At 37.4% G+C, this 23,662-nt stretch overlaps 1 protein-coding gene across 1 annotated transcript in view; it reads right to left on the bottom strand.

The window, feature by feature from the left end:
* The window catches only part of SMG1 (SMG1 nonsense mediated mRNA decay associated PI3K related kinase), a 96,899-nt gene that overhangs the window by 57,615 nt on the left and 15,622 nt on the right, over positions 1-23,662 (bottom strand). The window contains exons 2-8 of the mRNA XM_069486880.1: positions 9,305-9,468; positions 8,645-8,800; positions 6,374-6,510; positions 5,032-5,090; positions 3,828-4,041; positions 1,114-1,239; positions 637-709 (exon numbers count right to left, since the gene is read on the bottom strand). Of these exons, the coding sequence (XP_069342981.1) occupies positions 637-709; positions 1,114-1,239; positions 3,828-4,041; positions 5,032-5,090; positions 6,374-6,510; positions 8,645-8,800; positions 9,305-9,468 (929 nt within the window). The remainder of the gene's footprint in view (positions 1-636; positions 710-1,113; positions 1,240-3,827; positions 4,042-5,031; positions 5,091-6,373; positions 6,511-8,644; positions 8,801-9,304; positions 9,469-23,662) is intronic.

Here is a 23,662-nt window from a genome sequence, read left to right as displayed (position 1 = left end):
GCCACAATCTACCATCAGCCTGGCTTTCTAACCCGAGGCAACAATTAGCCATCAAAGGCATGTACTCATCTCCCCAGTGGAAACGAGACAGAACCACACTTGCCTATTTTCAAAAATTTATTGCACCAAATAAGCTAAGAGAAACTATAGCACTTGGAACAACCTGAAATGAGCAAATGAGTGGTGTTAGTCATTCACTTGACTCCAACACTCAAAAAAAATCCAAAAAACATTCATCATTTATGACAATTCTCCTAATTAATCTGGTTTTGTTTTCTTTAAATAACCAAGAAAACAAAATAAGTCACAAATAACTAGGATCTGTCATTCCACTCTACATTTTCAGAGTTTTGCCACTACCATATCTTTTCATACCAGTACACACTACAAATAACTCAGAATAAGTCCTTTCAGTTTCTTACAGGCATGACATTACAATCTGTACTTATTATCTCTACCTGCTACTAACAATTTCCCACTGAAAAGGTAAGTTTAGCTACCAAGTAATGCTCGTTTATAATAACCAAAATCTCTCTCTGAAACAATTAGTTTCCTTAGATTATTAACAGCTGGTCTTTGGGGGACCACTGCTCCTCCCACAGCATTTAAATGACTGATATAAGCTAAAAGACTTACCAGACACCTGCTGTGTGAGGGAAGGTTTCTGAGTATGATCAATATGCCATCCAACTAATATATCAACAGTATCCTTGATGGAGACAAAGAGAAAGGGGGCCAATCATTTTTGGGTCTTACAGCTATTCCACCTGTGGACCTTTTCACAGTAAAAGATCCTAGAAACAGCTTCTATGTTCTACCTAACATTATAGAAACTTAGAAAGGGGGAGAAGAGGAGCACGAGAATAAAGGCCGGCATTTATGACACCAGTGTAATGGTTTATCTTCTTTATATATCTTAAAGTATGAATGTCAGAAAGAAAAATACAGATGTTTTTTATAAAAAGAGCATTATTGCACCATTCGACCCTGGACCCTCAAATATCACTGATTATATTCAAAGGAACAAAAGCATTATTTTCTATTTGATTCCCCAGTTCCCACATACAACTATCCTCTCACCCCATCATCTGAAAACAGGAGTAGGGAACTCACCCTAAAATTAGTGCTGAAAATATGAGGGTAACATCGAGCCACCAAAAGAATGCACTTAACACATTTGCAAAGTAATTCTGGTGTATCCACATTTTCAAGAATGGACTGTAGGCTGGTCATTACAAGCTTAAAAATAAAAGTCACAAACCATGAACATTCAACAACACAGAGAGAAAACAAGCAAATTAGGTTCATTACTTACTAGTAACTACATCAAAAACTGATTATGATACCGAAGAAAATAAATTCTATGGTTTTAGTTCAAAAAAAGGTTGAAAACCTTTCATTCCACTAAGATGCTAGGCTAAAAATAAATACTGTTTTCTTTAATGTCTGTTAACATTACTCCTTTAATATCAGTTAACGTTAGTCCTCAGTAACATCCGTTTACATTATTCCTAAATGCTACCTTTAAATCCCTGGCTGTGATTAAGTTTTAAAAAGTACAAAAGTAAGATGTGTTTGGAAAACTGCTTTCTTTAAAGTACTACAGTTACTTTCTAATTCAAAGCACAAAAGAAAATTCTATACAATTTATGCTTTAGTATATTAGTACTTGCTTCAAATTGGACTGAATTAACAAAGATTAGCATGGCACCACACATGAATGACATGTAGGCTCATGTTACCGCTACACATAGTGTCTTTAAGTATATGATATACCATTGCTAAAATACTGCAGCTGTTAAAAACCATTTTTCCCTCAAAGGGAAAAAAATCTGCATTATAAAAGAATCTTACAAGTATGAAGGCTAGAATCAGAAAACCAACATTTTGCAATAGCCAAAGTTATAACCTATATAGGCACAGAATATCAATGCTAAAAGCATTTTTAGTGAAATATTACTAAAAAAGAGGATATTCAGAAGGTCTCAAGGTATCATGTCCAGATTGCTCACTAACTACAGAGGGAGAAAAATACGCCTTCACAATGGAAAGATCTGGTGGTCATCACCTCCACCAGATGCTCAAACTCTGCATGTCAGAAAATAAGACAACCTGACAACATGTGCCTGCTGGTGTGATGCGACCTGTGAAGTGCTTGTGCCCGAATGTTTAAATTGAATCTAATCCGGAAGGAACAATAAGACAAACCCAGAAGGTAGAGCATTCTACAAAATACGGGGGGACAAAAAAGGTGTGGAGAACCATTTGAAATTAAGAGAGATTAAAAGACACACACCACCAAAGTCACTGCTTGGGTCTCAATGGGATCCTGGGTCAGGTAAGACATAAAGCTATAAAAGACATCTTAGGGATAATTACAGAAATTTGAATATGGATGGCACATGTTATAAAACTCATTTTCTTAAGTATGATTAAAAAATTGTTGTTATATAGAAGAAAGGCCTTAATCTTAGGAAATGCTTATTGAAATATTATGGTGTGAAATGTCACAATGTGTGTAATTCACTTCCAAATGGTTCAACAAAAAAGAGTGTGTGAGTGTGTATGTGTGTGTAAGAAAATAAACTAGCCTGTAATCCTAGCACTCTGGGAGGCCAAAGTGGGCAGATGGTTTGAGCTCAGGAGTTCGAGGCCAGCCTGAGCAAAAGCGAGACCCCGTCTCTACTAAAAAATAGAAAGAAATTATCTGGACAACTAAAAATATATAGAAAAAATTAGCCAGGCATGGTGGCGCATGTCTGTAGTCCCAGTTACTCGGGAGGCTGAGGCAGGAGGATCGCTTGAGCCCAGGAGTTTGAGGTTGCTGTGAGCTAGGCTGACACCACGGCACTCTAGCACGGAAAACAGTGTGAGACTTTGTCTCAAAAAAAAAAAAAAAAAGAAAGAAAAGAAAAGAAAAGAAAACTAGCAAATGCTAGTAAGTGATAAATCTAGGTAAAGGATATATGGGTTACTGCACTGGTCCATCTGTTTTCCTGTGGATTTGAAATTTTCCAAAATAAATAATTGGTGAAATGTTAACATAAAAACTATATGCAGAATGAGCCCAATCTTGTGGTATGCTATTTAGCTCCAAAAAATGTTGTGAATCTTTCCCCAAGTTTTTCTCATAAACTCTATAATTAAAGAAAAAAACACATTTTTTTAAAGACAGAACTATTTCTTATACCCTTTTTTAAACCTACATGCCCAAAATAAAGCATATCAAGAATTGGCAAGAAAGCCCCCCCATAAAAAATATTTTTTAAACACACCAATACTTTTATTTTAAAAAACATTAGCTCAACAAAAATATATTTAAAATCTTGCTCAAAACTACATCAAAAATCATCTTTTAATATATTCAGATACACAAAGTAAAATAAAACTAAGTGGAGCTGGTATTCATTTATACATAATTGCCTTATACCACTTGGAATAAGAATTTTTGACATGTTATCAAACCTAAAAAGCCTTAGAAATTAGTTGTGACGTTTAGGTCTTGTCTCCCTCAACAAATGTGAAGCACCCTCCTGTCCAGCTCTCCTGGTAGAGTTTCTATTTTCAAATCTGCAAATCATTCTGGTCCTAAGCAACTTCAAAGGAAAGCTTCTAAAAAGCAAAGAGACAAAATAGAAAAGACTAACTTATTTTAAATCTACCTTTAATGTGTATCCTTTACTCAAACTCAGAAAGGGGAATTTTATTTACATCATTATTTACTATCAGTAGATAACCCTTATTCTAAGTTTCCTTTTCCAAGGACACGTGGTTAAGGACAATTTTCTTCCCAAGTACATCATCAATTTTCTTCCCTTCGTTCTTACCTGCATTACAGATGAAAAGGCTTTCTTTTCTCCTACAGTCTCTAGTGCTTTGTAGGTGGCACATAAGTAGAGGAGTTTAACTTCATCTTTTGCAGATGAGCTAAATTTGCTAAAAATCCATTTGAAGATCTTCTCAGCCTCATAGCTCAGAGAAGCACAAAGAAGGCCAAGACAGTAAGCTCCTTCCTGTCTCAACTCCTGAAGCAATTTGCTACTGTGTTTATTTTAATGCAAACAAAACACAAAGAGTTAAGCTTTCAACAAAGGCAAGAATGACACATTTTACAAAAGAACAACTTGAATTATTTTTTAAAATTTCTATTCAAACTACATAAAAAGTAGAGATTTTTATACTCTCTAAATACTGTATTCTCTCTATCCTGCAGTGCCCAAAAGTACCTTTGTCAGACATTTTATTTTCTTTCCAAAATCAATTAACTAACAGAGAGGAAAGGCCCAGAAATGCTAAAATTCAGGCATCAAATTCCACCTCAAACTACATTAAATGATTCTCAGAAAAGGGCAGCAACAAAGAATTAGATACAACACCCTATGAATGACTACATTCTATATAATATTCAATATGTAAGGATTGTAAAACAAGAAATGGTAATAGTTAAATATGTAAACTTAAAATAACAACCTTGATTTGAGTATAATATTATTAAGCAACTGTATAAAACAAAACTTTCAAAAGGCAGTAAGGTTTGTGACCTGCTGAAATGAGTTTTGGGAGCTTTGGGAGCTTCCCAACACTGGAATTCTACGAGAATCACCATATGAAGAAATGACTGCACACCTATGAGAACCCCAGGAGCCATGGAGATAGATGGTTTGAATCCACTCTTGCCCCAAGACGGAGGCTCCTTTTTACCTCTATTCTCTTAAGCAGTTTAAAATTCTCATAAACTACTTGCATTCATTCATGCCTGCATCAAAGACTGTATTGCATTCCACAAGTCAATGTGCAGTCATTCAGTCAGATTGGCAAATTAAAAAAAGTATTCCTTTCCAGTAGATTCCATTTGTATTCAATGGTAATTAACATACAAATAATATAGATTATAATGACAAGAGGACCCAGTGAAATGCCAAACTGACATTCATAAATGAAGCCAATGGGTTTATCTTCTTGTATATTTGTAAATAATTTCTAAAAATATATTCTGAAGTCATTTTAATTTAACCATTATTAGTTACTTACCTTTCATTAAGCACATCATGTACAGCAGCCAAGATATTATCCAACTGTTTAACTAGTACCTTTAAAAAACCACATAAAAACTTCAAATTCCTATACTTTTAAGAATGACATTGTGTACTTTTTTACTTTTTACTTGTCTTCCCCTCCAAATTATAATTGGACAGCACTTTAGTTTCCTTATCAGTCCCCAATTAGCATTTATCAGGAATGTCCTTTCAGACTATGAAATTTCCAGACTATAAATTTCCTTTTAGACTATGAAAGAAATTCATCCCTAGGAAACACATAGCCATCATCAAGGAAAAACAAAAGCTCAAAAAGCTTGTTTCATTTACTCTGAAAATGGATTGATGGAGACATCCGTCACAAAGCAATACGATAAAATGTTAATGACAAAATTTAGATAGTAGACATAAGAGGTTCCCTGTAAAATTCTTTCAACTTGCCCTATATTTGAAACTCCTCATAATAAAATTTTGGGGGAGAAGTTTTGCTTTCAATTAAATGATATTTGCCTCACCATACCATTCTCACTAGTTTTCTCCTGCTCCATACCAAGTTCTTAATTAGAACATTAGAATTACTTGGAGTGCAGAAACTGCTCCCGAACTTTGTTTTTTAAAGGGCTTTTCCATTTATTTATCCCTGGCCACCAGACCAAATTCACACATGAACAAAGTATGTGCCCCATTTCACATATGAAAAATAAACAGATATTCTGTTCTGGAACACAGAAAGAAAAATTCTGAGAAAAACAGGATTTGCCCACAGGACAAAATGTGTTAAAAATTAGGCCAGATGTGGTGGCTCATACCTGTAATCCCAGGACCTTGGGAGGCCAAGAGGGAAGGATTTCTTGAGGCCAGGAGTTTAAGACCTGACTGGACAACATAGTGAGACCACATCTCTACAAAAAGTTTAAAAAATTAGCCTGGTGTGGTGGTGCAACGCCTGTAGTCCCAGCAACTCAAGAAGCTGAGACAAGAGGATTGCTTGAGCCAGGAGGTTGAAGTTGCAGTGAACTTTGACTGCACCACTCCACTCCAGCTGGAGTGACAGAGCAAGACCTGCCTCTAAAAAACTAAAAACTTAAAAAGTATTAAAAATTTGTTGAAGAAGCACCATTGTGGAACAAACAATGGACAGAAATAGATAAATTACACATTAGGGAGCATTAAGTTCTAGCTCATCATAATACAAGCCAAATAAATATGAATAAGGAATCCATGTTATTGTTCCTTAAAAGCAAATTTTTCCCCCTTCTTAAACCACTACAGATAACATTACCTAGTTTATTACGGAAACACAAAAATTAACAACGTTCCCAACATACTATACTTACCAGCTTATTTTCTGGTTGCTGAATAAATTCTTTCAACTGCTTTACAGTAGCCAGTCTTCTGTCTCTGTCGTCTTCCCGGGTGATCCTCCGAAGAAGATTCGACAGTCGAGACTCATCAGAATAAGACATCGATCGCTCTGTGAATACAAACATTTTGTTGCCCATTGAATATAAATAAGCATAGAGACTTTATAGCCCAAATATTTTAAAGTACATCAAAAATCAAAGTCCAGGCCGGGCACGGTGGCTCATGCCCATAATCCTAGCACTCTGGGAGGCTGAGGCGGGTGGACTGTTTCAGTTCAGGAGTTCGTGACCAGCCTGAGCAAGAGCGAAACCCCATCTCTACTAAAAAAATAGAAAGAAATTAGCCGGACAACTACAAATATATAGGAAAAATTAGCCGGGCATGGTGGTGCATGCCTGTAGTCCCAGCTACTCGGGAGGCTGAGGCAGAAGGATCGCTTGAGCCCAGGAGTTTGAGGTTGCTGTGAGCTAGGCTGATGCCACGGCACTGTAGCCTGGGCAACAGAGTGAGACTCTGTCTCAAAAAAAAAAATCAAAGTCCATTGGACAATAAAAGTTCAGTGAATGTAGATCTTGTCGCCTGCAAAACATATTTGCTGAAGTTAAGAATAAGTCACCATAGTGTCTGTGGAAAAAATGAAAAATAAAGAGGAAAAAAAGAATGGATGAATAACCCTAAGCAAACTCAACACCTTGTTCTAGAGGACCAACTAAGAGAGAAAAAAGAAAGGCTTAGAAACTATTTTCTTCAGGTCTATTCCACGCTGTTTTCCATATCCAGGTGAAGAGTGTGGGTGTAGGTAAATGACTTCTACAAGTTAGAGATTAAAGTCTCAATCAGGTAAAAACAGGCTATAAACTTCTATTTCTCATCCAGATATCACACTAGAGGGGAACCTCTTGTTCACATCATCATCATTCCCACAGGACAAATTTTTGGCAAACCACAATCACACATTCAGTTCAACAGATGTCTAATTACCACTTACCACGTGCAAGGTATGCTTCCACTAAAAAAGTGGCAAATCAGAATCTTTCTCCCCTTTATTTGTGAATCATAAGAACAAGCACAAATGCTCAAACAATGCTGGATACTATCAGTATAACAGAGAGGCATTTAAGAATTAATTTATTAATAATTTTTTTCAGCTGTGCTACTCACCATAATTAGCCAATATGCACATATATAAACCACATCAAAGGGTTGAACAGTTACATTTTTCTCTAAGGCATGAAAAAAACTAATAATAAAAGAAACTACAACATCTGAGAGAAGAAAAGGATTCTTACAAATCCTTAGACCATATAGTATTTCAATAAGGACAGATACCAAAAATGTCATTAGTTACCAGGTGGGAAATCTAGGCTCTATTTACAATTCTGCCTCTAACAAACTACGTAATTCTAAGACTGTGAGGAAGAGGAATTGGACTAAATTAGCTTTAAAGTCAATTTTTAGCTTCTATAAAATTCTAAGGCTTCAAACACTCTACTAGAAACAGCACAGGCTTTGACTTAGTCATTCCACTTCTGAAAACTTCTACAAAATAAATCCGTTTTTAAAAGTAATGTGGAAGAAAAGCTGTAAGCACAAAGATTTTCACCAAGATACACACAACACACACACTAGGAAAAAAAAAAATGGTCCAACTAAATGTCCAAAGAGTAATTATATTCAACAAAGCATATAAACCAGAAATCTGAATTTCACACTCACCTTTACCAATAAAATAAATTTCCCTTTAAGGAAAAAAATTACCATTTTACCTTTAATCCTCTGAAATTTCAAGGCACGTTACCTATACGGTCAGAGTTGTGCTACGAGGCAGAAAGTGGTACCGGTGTATTTAACTTTAGAAAAGGGCCCACCATTTTATCTATATGCTCTATACCTATATCCTCCACAAGCCCAAGAATTCACCAACCTGCTGCAGTAAAAGCCCACTATACACTGTACATTCAGTATCCATGATAATCGGGAAAGGCCTTCCTTTAAGATCTTATCCAGTCTTCTTATTTTAAGAAAGCTCTCTTCTAAAAAGTATTATAATCTTTCTTGTGGGAAATTAGCAGTTCATAAGAAAATAATGCAATTATCACCTGCACATGTTTTTCAGCTCACAGTAGACTAAACAATTCACACCTATGCAAGGCATTACTAAGAAATGAGGCATCCAGGATAAGAGAGGAGACACAAGTCTTCTTGGAGGAATGTGTGATTGGTCCCAGTTTTGCCAGCCTTACCCTGTGATTTCCTCATGTCTTTGGTGGCTAATGCACGACTGCCATGGTGAACACTGGTGAACTCAGGGCTGGTCACATTGTTAACCCTCAGCTCTTGCCCCAACGACTTCCGACCATAAGTATTTTCCCCAGATCCTCCATTGACACTGTAGCCACCTAAAAACAGCAATGTTCACATTATTTCAATAGGGTTGTTTCTCTCAATCAACTCCTGATAGTTCAGGATCTTATCACCCAACCTACAACTCAACCAGGCTTTGCTTCTCCTACCTTTTCCCTGTGCTGCCTGCTGTGAAATCATTTTGATTCCTTCAATGGAAGATAAGCAGAAAAATGAAAACTAAATTAAGTCAAATTTTGCATTTTGTTTAAAACTTTTCTAGAAGTCTAGATGTGGTAATTGGGAGGAACTCAGCCTTAGCAATAATACTGTATTTTATTGGCAAGGAAACCGCCATTTATGACTTATGTGTATGGGGGGGAAAAACCATTTAAATTAAGTATTAAGTGGGTAAACTTACTATGAAGCTTTCAGAAATGACACTGTATTTGTATTTTAAACATACTAGAAGAAATAGAGCAATCTGAGGGGAAGGCGGGCATGATAGATAACTTAAAAGAAACAAAATCGTGCCTCTAGCAATAAGAAAATATATATACCCTTTTCGTCATTCTGTATGTCAGCGTGGACTCTGGTATCATCGTGCCTTTGCCGAGACACCACAGCAGAATTTGAAGGTTGCAGTCCATAAGAGGAAGAACCACCCCTATCTCTGGATGAAGAATATTTTAAATTATCTGGGTCCGCTGATGCACTATCAGTTCTGTAAAGAGAGAAAAGTATAACGTTAGAATTTTAAACAAATCATAAATCTTCTTTTTATACAAGCCTCTTTTTTCTTCCCACCTTTTATATTTAACTATTTACTACTATATGCAATCATTCAATTGTCTAATATTAAATAAAAAGTCTTTCAACTGGGAAGAGATTAACTGTCACTGGATGAAATGCCAGCTTTTCAGTCTCTTCTACTATTCTGAAGAACCACTCAGAAACAGGAATAACTACCAGGATTAGGGTGACCAGCTCATCCTGGTTTGCTTGAGACTTTACTGGTTTTAGCACTGAAAGTCTCATGTTCAAGGCAAACTGTGACAATTGGTCACTCTGGGCCAGAATTCTCTTCACGTGACTTGATAAATAGAGTAATTCTTCCTAAATTCTCCCCCAGGAAAGGGTTCATCAGTCAAAAAATTTCAGTCTTCCCAGTCATAAAAATAAAAAATACTGGCAGCATGTCAGGCAGGGGCAATGTGTTACCAAATTACTTTGAAAGTACTGCCTCATGGCAATGTAAACTTTCAACTGAACCCTTAACTTAATTATTTGCTGGGAAAATACAGAATGATATTTGAAAGCAAGCTCAATAGGATATAAGGAAAGCGCACATTAGCTACAAAGTAAGATTATGTTTATGTACTGCAATAATGAAGGCTTCACTGAAGATACCTTAACTGTAAAGAATGTTAATTAAAATTTAAATAAAAAGTGAAAAGAAAAAGTTTTAAGAAAATAAATGTAAGGTATAGAAATCCAATAAAGCTGTGTTTGAAAGTTGTGGTCCATAATCTATTTAAATTTACGTACTATTTAGAATACCTATTTAGATATTAACCAACAAGTAGTGTAGCCCAGGGTAAAATTAATGTCCTTATCTAAATATTAGCTCTTATCCACTCTATGCCTTAATTTCCTCATAAGTAAAATAGAGAATTGAACTACAAGATTTCTCATGAGTCTTGTTCTTCCAACAATCAATCATAAACTATCAAGAAAGACAACACAAAATACTCTATTGTAGCATATGAAAAATGCAAATAAGAAGCTCCTCTCTAGGCCAGGGCAGTGGCTCACACCTGTAATCCTAGCACTCTCCAAGGCCAAGGCGGGCAGATCACTTGAGCTCAGGAGTTCAAGACCAGCCTGAGCAAGAGCGAGACCCCGTCTCTACAAAAAAATTAGAAAAATTAGCCAGGCATGGTGGTGAGTGCCTGTAGTCCCAGCTACTTGGGAGACTGATGCAGGAGGATCAGTAGAGCCCAGGAGTTTTGAAGTTACAGTGAGCTAAGATGACGCCGTCACTGCACTCTACCCAGGGAGACAGTGAGACTGTCTCAAAAAACAAAAATAGGCCGGGCACGGTGGCTCACACCTGTAATCCTAGCACTCTGGGAGGCCAAGGTGGGAGGATTGCTCGAGGTCAGGAGTTCCAGACCAGCCTAAGCAAGAGCAAGACCCCATCTCTACTAAAAAAAATACAAAGAAATTAACTGGACAACTAAAACTATATAGAAAAAATTGGCCAGGCATGGTGGCGCATGCCTGTAGTCCCAGTTACTTGGGAGGCCGAGGCAGAAGGATTGCTTGAGCCCAGGAGTCTGAGGTTGCTGTGAGCTAGGCTGACGCCACCACACTCTAGCCCGGGCAACAGAGCGAAACTCTGTCTCAAAAAAAAAAAAAAAGAAAAGAAATCAAAAACAAAAAAAAAAAAGTTCCTCTCTTACTGGTTTTCCCAGAGAAACAACCATATGAAAAGTCACTTCTATAATATTTACTAAAAACACATTCTGAACCTATAATCATTTGGAAAAATAAGGATACTGGTAAAAACTAACCTATTCCTCTAACCTTCACATGCAAAAATGACAACAGTGTTTATATACTATATATATTCCATTTAGAGTTGATGAGCCTTTCCTTGCTCCCACCCACAAAAATACTAAACATAAAACTTTGCATAGGCTCAATCAGTTGGACACTTTGGTGTGTAGTTACTGCAATCACTGTTAATACAGAATGCAGACAACTAGGTCCAATTAAACTTGGATACCTAACTGGCACAATTCATGATTTCAAAAGGCTCTCATGAAACTATGAAATTTCATAACCTAGCTTACTAAAATAACTAAGGCTTCATAATGGAGTATCTTCTTCAAATATTCAGAGTTTACTTGTTCATAGACAAAGCTAAGTATTAGGTCGTTAAGTATGAAATGTCCAATATCAAATCAAAAGTATAGTTTATTGTCTCTCAAACAAAAAGCAGTACAATTAATCAAAGTATGCGCCTAAACCATCAACACAGTTTTGCCATCTTAATGGTAGCTTGCTTATGCCAGCAGCGAAGCTGGAGAGAGTGAGAGGCAACAAAATCTTGAAAGGCGTTTTCCACAGCTTGTTGAGAATGGAATATTCTTCCTTGCAAGAAGTGGTCCAAAGCCTGGAAGAAGTGGTAGTCAGTACAAGGTCTGGTGAATATGGTGGGTGACAGAGAGTTTCCAAGTCCAGCTTCTGTAGTTTGAGCAGCACTATTTGTGCAACATGTGGTCAAGCGTTGTCTTACAAGAGGATTGGCCTGTCCCTATTGACCAATCTCTGCTGCTTAATCGCAAGTATCTTCATCATTTCATCCAACTGGTTGCAGTACACAACTGCTGGAATCAACTGACCAGGTTTCATGAAGCTGTGTCGAAATGGTTCGCCTTTATGTCATGACAGCAAAGAAAGGCAAGCTTTGAGACAATTTCTCTTCTGATGCTCGTTTAATTCATGCGGAACCCAATCTGTCCAGCTTCTTTACCTTGCCAATTTGTTTCAAATGGTCCAACATTGCTGGAATAGTAATGTCAGACCTTGCTGCTAATTCATGCATTCGTTGAGATGGATTTGCTTCCACTACAGCTTTCAGCTCATCATTATCCCCATTGGTCTCAGGTCACCCACATGGCTCATTTTCAAGATTAAAATCACCAGAACGGAACTTCTCAAACCATCAATGTGCTGTGCGTTCATTAGCTACATCCTTCCCAAACACTTCCTTGATATTTTGAGCCGCCTGCACTGCATTGGCACCACAATGGAATTCATATTCAAAAATAACACAAATTTTTTACTTACCCATGGTTTCACAAATTCACTCTAAAACAAAATTTGAAAGATAATCACAAGCCAAAATGCATGTCTGAAACACTGAAGATGTACCCTCACGATAAACATAAAACAAGAAGTGTCAAAGTGCAATGTCAGAGATAACAACTATCAAACTTAGTACTTAAGTAACTTAAGGGAATCGGACATTTCATACTTAATAACCTAACACTTCTAACATATGGGAAAATAAAATCTATGGAATTTCAAGAAAAAAAGTATGAGGATATTTTCTAAGTATACTAAGTCTATAAGCACTAAAATATTAACACTCAATGGAGAATGAGAATTTTTTTTAACTAATGGAAAGACATTCCCTGTGTATTTAAAATAGCACATTTAATGTGTACCTATAATAACTCATAATACACCATTATTTTATGAAAAGGGACTAAAAAATAAGAGAGCTTTTCTGACTGCTGTTGAACCTAATATACATGGCACCTAATATAAAAAAGTGGGCTGGTAATAAATGAGTGAATAAAATAAATACAGGACTGAATCTGAAACACAAAGATAACTGAAGTCTACCAATATTTAAACATGCCTTCATTTCCTGTTTTCATTATGTTTACATATCACATATACTACCCTTACTATAAAGAGTTAAATATTTGTATGATTTTCTGGTGACATAATAGTAACATAAGGCAGCAGAGAATACAAGTTAAAAAAAGATCTGGGCTCACATCCCAGTTCCAGCACTGAAAAAGTATGTGTGCCTTTGCACAGATGACTTAATCTCCAAGCCTCTGCTGTCTCTTGCATAAAATGGGGATAATAACTATCTAACGTGTAAGGTTGTTAAGATGCTTGAATAAGATCATGAATTCTTAAGAAATACTTATCTTGCAGAGTACATTAAAAGTTGTTATGACCATAATACAAAATAAACTCAAGTTTTCCAGTCTAATGGACAATTAATGGTACAAGCAGTTCATGAGTATATGAATATAAGCAAAACAAGTTTTTACATTCAATATATGGCAATTTATTTTAACTTCTTCACTGAAGAAATTAAGCAATCTACTGCTACCAACAAATCCACTTAACTAGGAAGCATCTGATTTCAAACTAAACTATAAAAACCAGAAGCAGCTTCATAATTTGCTAGAAATACAGGTTTTAAAATCCCATGAGTCAGGAATGGATTTTTTTTTCCCCAAAATATTTGGGTTTTCAGAAATATAATAAAAAATTCACTATGATAGAAACACTGCCTAAAAACTCCCTTGTTGCCAAGTTCTTTTAATCAAATTGATCAAAACATTCCCAACTCAGGTTATAAGTATTCAACCCAAAAGCACAATGGTTCAGCATTTATATGAAATTTCTATTTTTATAATATCTAGACTGCTTAGGTCTCAAAAAATGTCAATGTCAGGCTGTTAGCACCAACAAAATCGTCCCAGTCCAATAAATAGAAAACTGTTAAAGAACGGAAATGAGCACTTAAAATGAGGCAATCAAAGGCACAAAATAGAAAATGCAGATTTGAACTCCAAGAAGCAAGCATAAATGTTAAGCTAGTTAGTTAGAAGGGCTGAAAAAGATATCATCTGCCAGAATTAGTGTCTCAATTTAGTGAAAAAAGAAAATGTATCTGTTAAGGCTAAAAATCCTAGCAAGGATCCAAAAATACCTCCACAGCCCCTTTAATAATCTAAAAATATTATGGAGAGGAGAAAAAAAAGAAATGCATAAATTTCCCCAAAATGATCAAACTGAAGTTAAAGCCTGATGTACATGCCACATGAGAGGTAAGTTTCTAAAGCTCATACCTCAAAAATCGCATACTGTATAATATGGAGCCTTTGTGATGTTTTGCATCAAGTCAATCTGTAAGACAGTAGTTACAATATTAGTGAAGACAGTGGGTTAAAACATCGTTGTTCAAACATGAAGCAAATATCATTCATGAGTTAGGTGCTTTGCGTTGAACTATGGTCCCCTTAGGGTTCATACGTTAAAGCAAAAATTGAGATGGAAAGCCACCCTGTGCCTCAGAGGATAAAGAGGCTTGATGTGGCAACCCAAAAAATTCTAGTACATAAGAGAATTTAAATGTTAACTACAACATACAATCACATGCAAATATAGTTACCCCTCACTTTAGTTACCTATTTTCAATATACAGAAAATGCAATAAATCTAGAAGGCCATTCATTTTCAATGACCCAAAGCCTTAGACCTCATGTCAACAATCTACCATGTGTTAGGGGATAGTATCTCCTGGCTAAATGTGGTATTCTGGTCCAGTTCTTATAAGCATTAGAAAGAGGGAACGGGGATGAGCCATCTCTGCAAAGTGTGAAGTCAGGGAATTCCCTATCGGGAAGCATTTCCATAAAGCACCCCAAAATGACTTGATGCAAACACCACACCTAGTGGTGCCAACAGCATAAGCATCATATTGCTTCAAGTTGCTTTTACCTAGGCTTATTAAGTAACGGATTTCACTCTCATGGTGAGATCTAATTTTTAACGGATATAAATCAGGAAATGAGATTTGTACTAAAGCCAGCGAGGTAGAAATGCATTTATTTTCTAAAGCAACGGTACTCAAAGATAGGGTCATTGTCACAGAGCAGTTGTAGGATATGCTGCGAGTTTTTCATACTAACAGTTAATACCACTTGAAATGCTTTAGCCTTTAAAAATAAAATCAAGGTTATCCCTGTTATGTCTCTTATCTGCACTCAGCCATGTTTTCATGAGGAATAAGAGAAAGGGTGAAACTATGCATAACCCTGGGCCTTGTGTCTGTCACTTTTACGTTAGAAACACTGTTCTAAATGAGACTACAGCTAAAAAATTAATTTGGGAAGCTCAGGAACTTTATTATACAAAACTCTTCTTACAGAAAATTTTAAGTTCAAATTCAATAAAACAAACTGAAACATCCCATGTCAAAATTATAAATGAGTTTGAGTCAGTTTTATAATATTACAATATTAACTTAATATAATTTCTTCGTGAAATTTCCTTAGCTACCTAAGTATTAAGTGTCTATGATAACCAAATCTTAATTATCCATTTATAGATGTTTTGCTACCAATTTTAATCATCAAACTGTCAGCTAAAGAGCCAGTGTAGAATAAAATATGAAAATATATTTAACTATCATAAAACTGTAAAGAATTTTACCTTCCCCAAAGAGAGGTCTGGGCTTACCTGTAGAAGGTAATATCTAAACTCTTGGAATGCCATGCCTAACAAGAGCATCCTTCTTCATCTGGAGGCTTTGGGCCACACCACAGTTCAACAAGGTGACTTATGGTGGGGGCTGTGAGCCACATGGATCAGCATGACCTCCAGAGAGGCTGGAGACTAAGGTCAGCCATGTAAGCAGTCAACCATGGAGCCCCAGTAAAAACTCTGGACATGAAAGCTGGAGTGAGCTTCCCTGGTTAGCAATACTCCATGAGTACTGTCACACATCAGTACCACCAGGAAACTAACACTTCACCACTGTATGAGGAGAGGACAATTGGAAGCTCCATATCTGGAACTTTCCTAGAGTCCGCTCTCTGCACCTTTACCCTTGCCTGATTTTAATCTGAATCCTTTAGCGGCAATAAGCTTTAACTGTGAGTATACTGTTTTCAATGAGTTCTTCTGGGGAATCCTCCTGGTGAATTATTCAACCTAAATGTGGTCTTGGGAACCCCCAAACTTAGAACTAGTGTCAGAAGCAAGGGTGATCTTGTGTATTATATATACTCCCCCTAATTCTGCACCTATATTTAAAAATCATCAAATGTACTCTAACCCAAAAGTAAAATAGATAAATTTTGTTTTTTAATAACATCTTTAGCAAATATAATAAAGATTGACTTCTGTAGAGTTTACTTTCCCCCCAAGGAACCTCAAATACTGTCTGTAACAGACCTCTAATCAAATTAATCAGAAGGAGCAAACAAAGCCAATAACCCTAGGAGGGTAGTCTATCAGATTTTATCCTTGGCTTCATGTGCACAACTGTCTTCAGAAAAAAGGTTGGTGAATATTCTCCAACCCCACACTCATTCTGCTTTTCATTCCTACAACTGGGCCTTCAATGTTGCCCTTGTTTACCCAGCCAGGGTTCCTTCCTTTCCAAAACACCTGTCAAATTTTGTGCAACCTCCTCCTTCCCCAACCACTACCAGTGGATGACCTTACAAATCCCTGCTTCATGAGAAATAGAAGCCATTCGACAGCGCTCTCAGTAAGAGCTAACATTTTTGAGCTCTTAGCAAGTGCTGCATATTCCCCCTATTTTCCAAGTATCCCATGTCTCTCTTCCAGATGTTGCAAAATCTCCCATTTTACTACCACTCATCACATCATCAACATGAGCACTCAAGTCTCGCATTTAACAACAAAAAAAAAAAAGCCTCCCTCTCTTATATAAATCTAATTATCTAGACTCTTCATAGACAAACCTCTTGAAAAATTTACCTTCCTAGGCCAGGTGCAGTGGCCCACACCTATAATCCCAGCACTCTGGGAGAACCAGGTGAGAGGATTGCTTGAGGCCACGAGTTCAAGCCTAGCCTGAGTAACACAGAGAGACAAGGAGACTGAAGTTACAGTGAGCAATGATGACCCCACTGCACTGCAGCCTGGGCAACAGAGTGAGATCCTGTCTCTCCAGACAATAAAAAGAGAAGAAAATTTATCTTCCTTGCCTTCACTCCTTCACTCACTTTTCAACCCACTGTAATCTGGGTTCACTCTCAACACACCACCAAAACTGTACCTGCCAAGGTAGGAACTGCCAGGCATGACTTTCTTGTCTCTAAAATCCCATTAGCCTTTTTCAGTTTATCTTATACTCTTTTAATATCATTCTAAAGGTTTTTCTTTTTTCTTTTTTCTTTTCTTAGTAACTTTAATTTCAGTAACTCTCTCTACTTTTTCTTAATCCAAGTGTTCTTTTCCTTCTTCACCACTTTCTTTAACCAGCTTAGATGTCATGGTCTATCATTTCAATAACACTCTTGCCAATACCCTTAACCTCCATTAAGATTTTCCTCACACCAATCTGGCAAAACTCTAACTCTGGATAAACCCAATTGCCAACTTTCCATCACTAAGCACCATAGTCCCACGTCCTCCAATGTTTGTCTCTACATGCATTATCCAGACCTGTACCATTCTCTTCAAATTCCAAAATATCCTAACATGCCCTCCACCCCCCCCACACACAAGCTCTCTCACATTGCATTTCACCAAGAAAAAAAAAAAGATTCCATAACATATCTGCACCCAATTCCAAGCCTTGATTAATTAGGATTCCATCTACTTCCACCTTGTCTTAACTTTTCATATACCTTTCCCACAGATATAAATCCTCCCCTTAAACATGCAAAATTTTCTAATGTCTCCCATTTAAAAATTCAAAAACATATAAAAACAAAAACAAACAGAAAAAAAAAAATCCATCAATCCCACATGTGCCTCCAACCTGTTTGTAGCCAAATAACATTGTCTATACTCCCCACTCCCACAGTGGCAAAACCCACTATGACCTCCAGGTTGCTAAATCCACGATATATTTCAGGCCTCAATCTGCTCATCCTCTCAGCAGCTTTCACAGGTCTGCTGAGTAGGGTTGAGCGGTTTTGTCCTGCACAGAGGTGCCCTGCAGAGGAATGAAGTGGGCTGGATGAAAATCCCGCTTTTCAAAATTCTTACAATAACCCTCTCAAGCTCGGATCCTGAGAATTCTAAGTAATTGGATTCCTGCTCCTACTTTCTCATGCTCCTTTACTAAACCACTAAACCTTGGAGTCCTCAAAGCCTTGTCTTAGGCCCTCTATTTATCTTACTTGTATTCTCTCCCTCTGCATTCTGATGCCAGCATGTACCACCTGTATGACACTGATTCCCATATGTAGGCCTCCAACACAGATGTCCACTCTGAGGTCCCAACCTATATACCCAACTGTTTAAAAAATGATCTCAGGCCAGGCGTGGTGGCTCACGCCTGTAATCCTAGCACTCTGGGAGGCCAAGGTGAGCGGATTGTTTGAGCTCAGGAGTTTGAGACCAGCCTGAGCAAGAGTGAGACCCCATCTCTACTAAAAACAGAAAGAAATTAGCTGGACAACTAAAAATATATAGGAAAAAAAAAATTAGCCAGGCACGGTGGCGCATGCCTATAGTCCCAGCTACTCTGGAGGCTGAGGCAGAAGGATCACTTGAGCCCAGGAATTTGAGGCTGCTGTGAGCTAAGCTGACACCAGGGCACTCTAGCCCAGGTAAAAGAGTGAGACTCTGTCTCAAAAAAAAAAAAAAATGATCTCAATGTTGTAATGCCTCAAACACAACAATCAGCTCTTTCCTCCCAGTCTCCCCGTTTAAATAAATGGTATCATTATCAGCTATTTTCTAACAAATGGTACTATTTGATCAGTCATAGTTTGTCTCCTGCCTCCAATTTTCCTCTCTATGGCACCTCTACTCCACATTGCAACAAAAGTAATTCTTACAAGACAGAAATCTGATGTCACTCCCACTACTTGATTATCCTATATACCTTATTTCCCTTTTCAGTTAAATCTCTACCAATCACCCCTTTTTACACTCTACGCCCCACCCATTCTAACCTTTCAGTGCCTAGAAAGAATCACCCTGCTCAGCCCCTGCATGCCTGGAACAGCCTTGTCCTGGGTCCTCAGTCCTCAGCAACCCCAGCTTTCTCTTTCCTCTTCAAGGTGCAGCTTTCCTTTGGAAAAGCAAAGTGTCTGATTCCCCTGAGGCTGGCCAGGAGTCCCTGCTACATACATGCTGTGGGGAAGCTATTAGTTTCCCTTATCTCTTACACCACTTGAAATGCTTATTTAACTGTCTTCTGCCAAGAGACTGTAAATATTAAAAGGACAGGGGCCTGTCGGTTTTGCTTACCAGAGTACCCCACTGCCCAGATGACACATAAAATTACTCGATTGCCTATTATCATTGGGGCCTTTCTCTTGACTCTGGAATTCAGTCCCCTAACCTAATTCAACATTCACTTTTCTGCAAGATTTAGCTTGCAAACCACAATCCCTCTGCAAAACGTTCTACTGAAATCAACTGCATTTTCTTGACCATCTACTACAAGAAGAGCATTGACTAAGAGCTAAAGACCCCCAAAGTTGAACTAATATGGTTCTAATCTTCTAAGAACCTAAAATCTAGAAAAGAACGTAAGTTAGATCTTAAATTCCTGAGTTCCAGTAATGCTTTGATTACAGAAGAAATTCCATCATTGAGTTCCTTCTTCAAACTTTGATAGCACTCAAAGTGTGTCCCACACTAGTTGACACTTTCCTAGTTACATACTAGTTTCAATTTGCTCACTCCTTTGAAATGTCAGTATTGAAGGCAGGGGGCACTACCTTATACCAAACACTTTCAGCAGGGAAAAGAGAACATGGTGGTTGCTGCATGGAGAGGGCACAAGAGGGGAAGGGACAGACTAGAAGATGGTGGTGGTTCAAAATCCATTATGATTGCTTAAATTAAGTAAAAATTTTTTCCATAAGTAAAATGTAGTCTACTCATAAAATCTTAAACATTATTTTTCTAAACACAAAAGAGGACAAAAGTAGAAAAAGCCAGCTTCATCAATATATTTCAATGCATTTTGAATTTTATCTATTTAACATGTATTTTTAAAATCTTACTTATTTTTGTGTAAAGGACACTACCAAGAGAGTGAAAAGACAACTCACAAAATCAGAGAATATATCTGCAAATTAAGTATCTCACATAAGGGTCTAGCATCCAAAGCATATGAAGGACACCCACAACTAAACAAAAAGACAATCAAATTTTAAAATAGGAAAAGATTTGAATTAATGTTTCCCCAGAGATACACAAATGGCCAATAAGCCCATGAAAGATGCTCAACATCATTAGTGATTAGGGAAATGCAAATCAAAACCACAATGAAAAACCCACTTCACATCCACTAGGGTAGTTATAATTTAAAAAAAAAAAAAAAAAAAAAACATGTTGAGAGGATGTGGAGAAATCAGGGCCTTCCAACATTGCTGGTGAGAATGGAAAATGGAACAGCCACTTTAGAAATCAGTTTGGCAGACTCTCAAAGAGTTAAACATAGAATTTACCATACAACCCAACAAATCCATTCCTGGGTATATGCCCAGAAGAACTGACAACAGGTATTCAAACACAAATTTGTACACAAATGTTCATCACACTATCTATTCACATTACCCAAGAGGGAGAAATCCAAATATCCATCAAGGATGAATGGATTTTAAAAATGTGGTATATCTATACAGTAGAGTGTTATTCAGCCATAAAAAGGAATGAGCCGGGTGCAGTGGTGTATGCCTGTAGCCCCAAATACTCAGGAGGCTGAGGTAACAGTATCACTGGAGCCCAGGAGTTTGAGGTTGCTATGAGCTATGATGATGCCACTGGCACTCCAATCTGGGCAAAAGAGTGAAACCTTGTCTCAAACAAACAAAAAAAAAGAATGGAATGCTTATACATGCTACAACACAGAGAAACCTGGAAAACATACTAACTGAAATAAGCTAGACACAAAAGGTCACATATTGTACGATTCTATGTGCACCATATGTGTAAACAGAAAGCAGCATATGTGCTACATAAAGTAGCACTGCACCTGCCAAGAATGGGGCGGGAATGGAGAGTGACTGCTTAAGGGGTACAAGGTTTCCGTTTGGGGTGATGAAAAAGTTCTGCAACTAGACAGTGATGATGGTTGCACAAGATAGTAAATGTACTTAATAACACTGAATTGTAAAATGGTGACTTTTATATGCATTTTACCACAATAGTTTTTTTAAAAAAACTTATTTATGACATTCTTGAAAAGGCAAAAGCATAAGGAAAAAAAAACAGTGGTTACTAAGGTCCAGTGGTAGAAACTGACTACAAAAGGGCAAAAGGAAATTGGGAGGGATGATTCTATAACTGCTGTGGTGGTATTGGTTACACTATGAATATGAATTTGTCAAAACTGAAAGAACTATAAAGCATGTAAGTTCTATCTCAATAAGCCTGAGTTTAAAGGAAACCCATTTCTTTACAAGAAAGGTACAAAATCTAAGTGAAACACTGTTCATTTATTTTTAATAATTCAGTACTTCATGTCTTATATTACCTATCATATTTAGCCATTCTAAATGAAAAAGCAAAAATGTAGCACTGGCTTGAAGTCACTGTGCTTTCCAATGAAACCAAAGATTGCTGGGGTCTAAATTAATCAGGCATAAGAAGAGCTGAAGTTAAAAGCTCAAAAAGGATGAACCTAGCCAAAGTACAGAAAGAAACTTATACCAGTAAAAGACAATTGTCACCTATACTAACAGTAAAAAGGTTCTAAATTTCTACCACTTTCAATAGCAATTTTACTTTCTGTCAATGCCCGAAAAATGCCTAAAATAGTCCATATAGCACTTTATTTTTCAAAAAAGAAATACAGTAGGCCCGGCACAGTGGTTCACGCCTATAATCCTAGCACTCTGGGAGGCCAAGGCAGGAGGATCACTTCTGCTCAAGAGTTTGAGACCAGCCCAAGCAAGAGCAAGATCCCATCTCTACTAAAAATAAAAACATTAGTCGGGCATCATGGCCCAAGCCTGTAGTCCCAGCTACTCGGAGGCTGCGGTGAGAGGAGTGCTTGAGCCCAGGAGTCTGAGGTTATAGTGAGCTATGATGACATCACTGCATGCTACCCAAGGTGACAGAGCAAGACTGTCTCAAAATAAAAATAAATAAATAAATAAATAAAAAGAAAGAAAGAAATACACTAGAAGTTCTTAATATTTTATTGCCTATCCATTTTGATGGCTTCCAAAATTCTGGCTAAATGGCTAAATTCTCATTAACTGACTCCTGAGACAATGCAAAAAATGTAAACAGATCCAAAGCATTAGGCTGATAAAATTAGAAGAGCATCAGCTGAAACAAACACATGAAATCCACTGCAAATTTAAGTATTCTGAGATTTTGGACCTCAACTGCATAAATTCATATCTTACTAGGTATTGAGAATACTGGTACTTATAAAATCTAGTATGATTTTAATCTCTAATATAAATGTGAATTCAGTGTTCCATTAAACAAAAGCAATTTTGTTTATTCCAACTAATTGTTCACCTAAAGGCACCATGTTATTTGACTTTCGCCTTTCCTCTCTCCCACCCCTGCCCCACCCGAGATAGGGTCTCGCTCTGTCACATAGGCTAGAGTACAGTGGCACAGTCATAGCTCACTACAACCTCCTGGGAGCAAGTGATCCTCCCAAGTAGCCGAGACTACAGATGTGCACCACCAGCCCCAGCTAATTTTTGATTTCGCTCTGTTGCCCAGGTTGGTCTTGAACTCCTGCCCTCAAGCAATCCTCCAGCTTCAGCGTCCCCAAGTGCTAGGATTACAGGTGTAAATCACCATGCCCCACCTTTTTAAAAACTTTTTTTTTTTTTTAAAGATGAGGTCTCACTATGTTGCCCAGACTGGATTACAGCGGTATGATCATAGCTCACTGCAGCCTTCAACTCCTGGGTTCAAGTGATCCCCCCACTTCAGCCTCCCCAGTAACTGGGACTACAGGCACAAGCCACAGTGCCTGGCTCCTGGCCTTTATTTTTAACTCAAGCTAGCTCACAGCATTAAACAGGCCCTGCTTCAGCTCTCATTTGCACTGCTTATCATCCTCTTTTCTCACCAAGTCCTGCGAGTACTCTAGAAACATCTCATTCTGCCTGGGAAATTGCCACGATTGAAAGAAAATATCTGACTCCATGACCTCCTTAGTAGAGGAAGGACAAAAAAGACCACAAGTCTACAAAGAAATGCCAAACACAGGCCATTAGACACAGAAGATTAAGAATCATTATGAGTTACACCCTGTAGAAATCCTAAGAGTTTCAGAAGCAGACTGGGACTCTATAAGCAAAGAAGAGGCAGAGCAATGCTTTATCAATGTAAGAAATATGTGCAACCATCTTTTAAAAGTCCTAAAAATAGGAAAATAATAACTGTAAAGTTGTTCCGAT

The sequence above is a fragment of the Eulemur rufifrons genome, chromosome 14 (genome assembly GCF_041146395.1).
Source record: "Eulemur rufifrons isolate Redbay chromosome 14, OSU_ERuf_1, whole genome shotgun sequence".
NCBI lineage: Eukaryota > Metazoa > Chordata > Mammalia > Primates > Lemuridae > Eulemur > Eulemur rufifrons.
The sequence above is the reverse complement of the archived record's forward strand: the minus strand, read 5'-3'. Positions and strand labels throughout refer to the sequence as shown.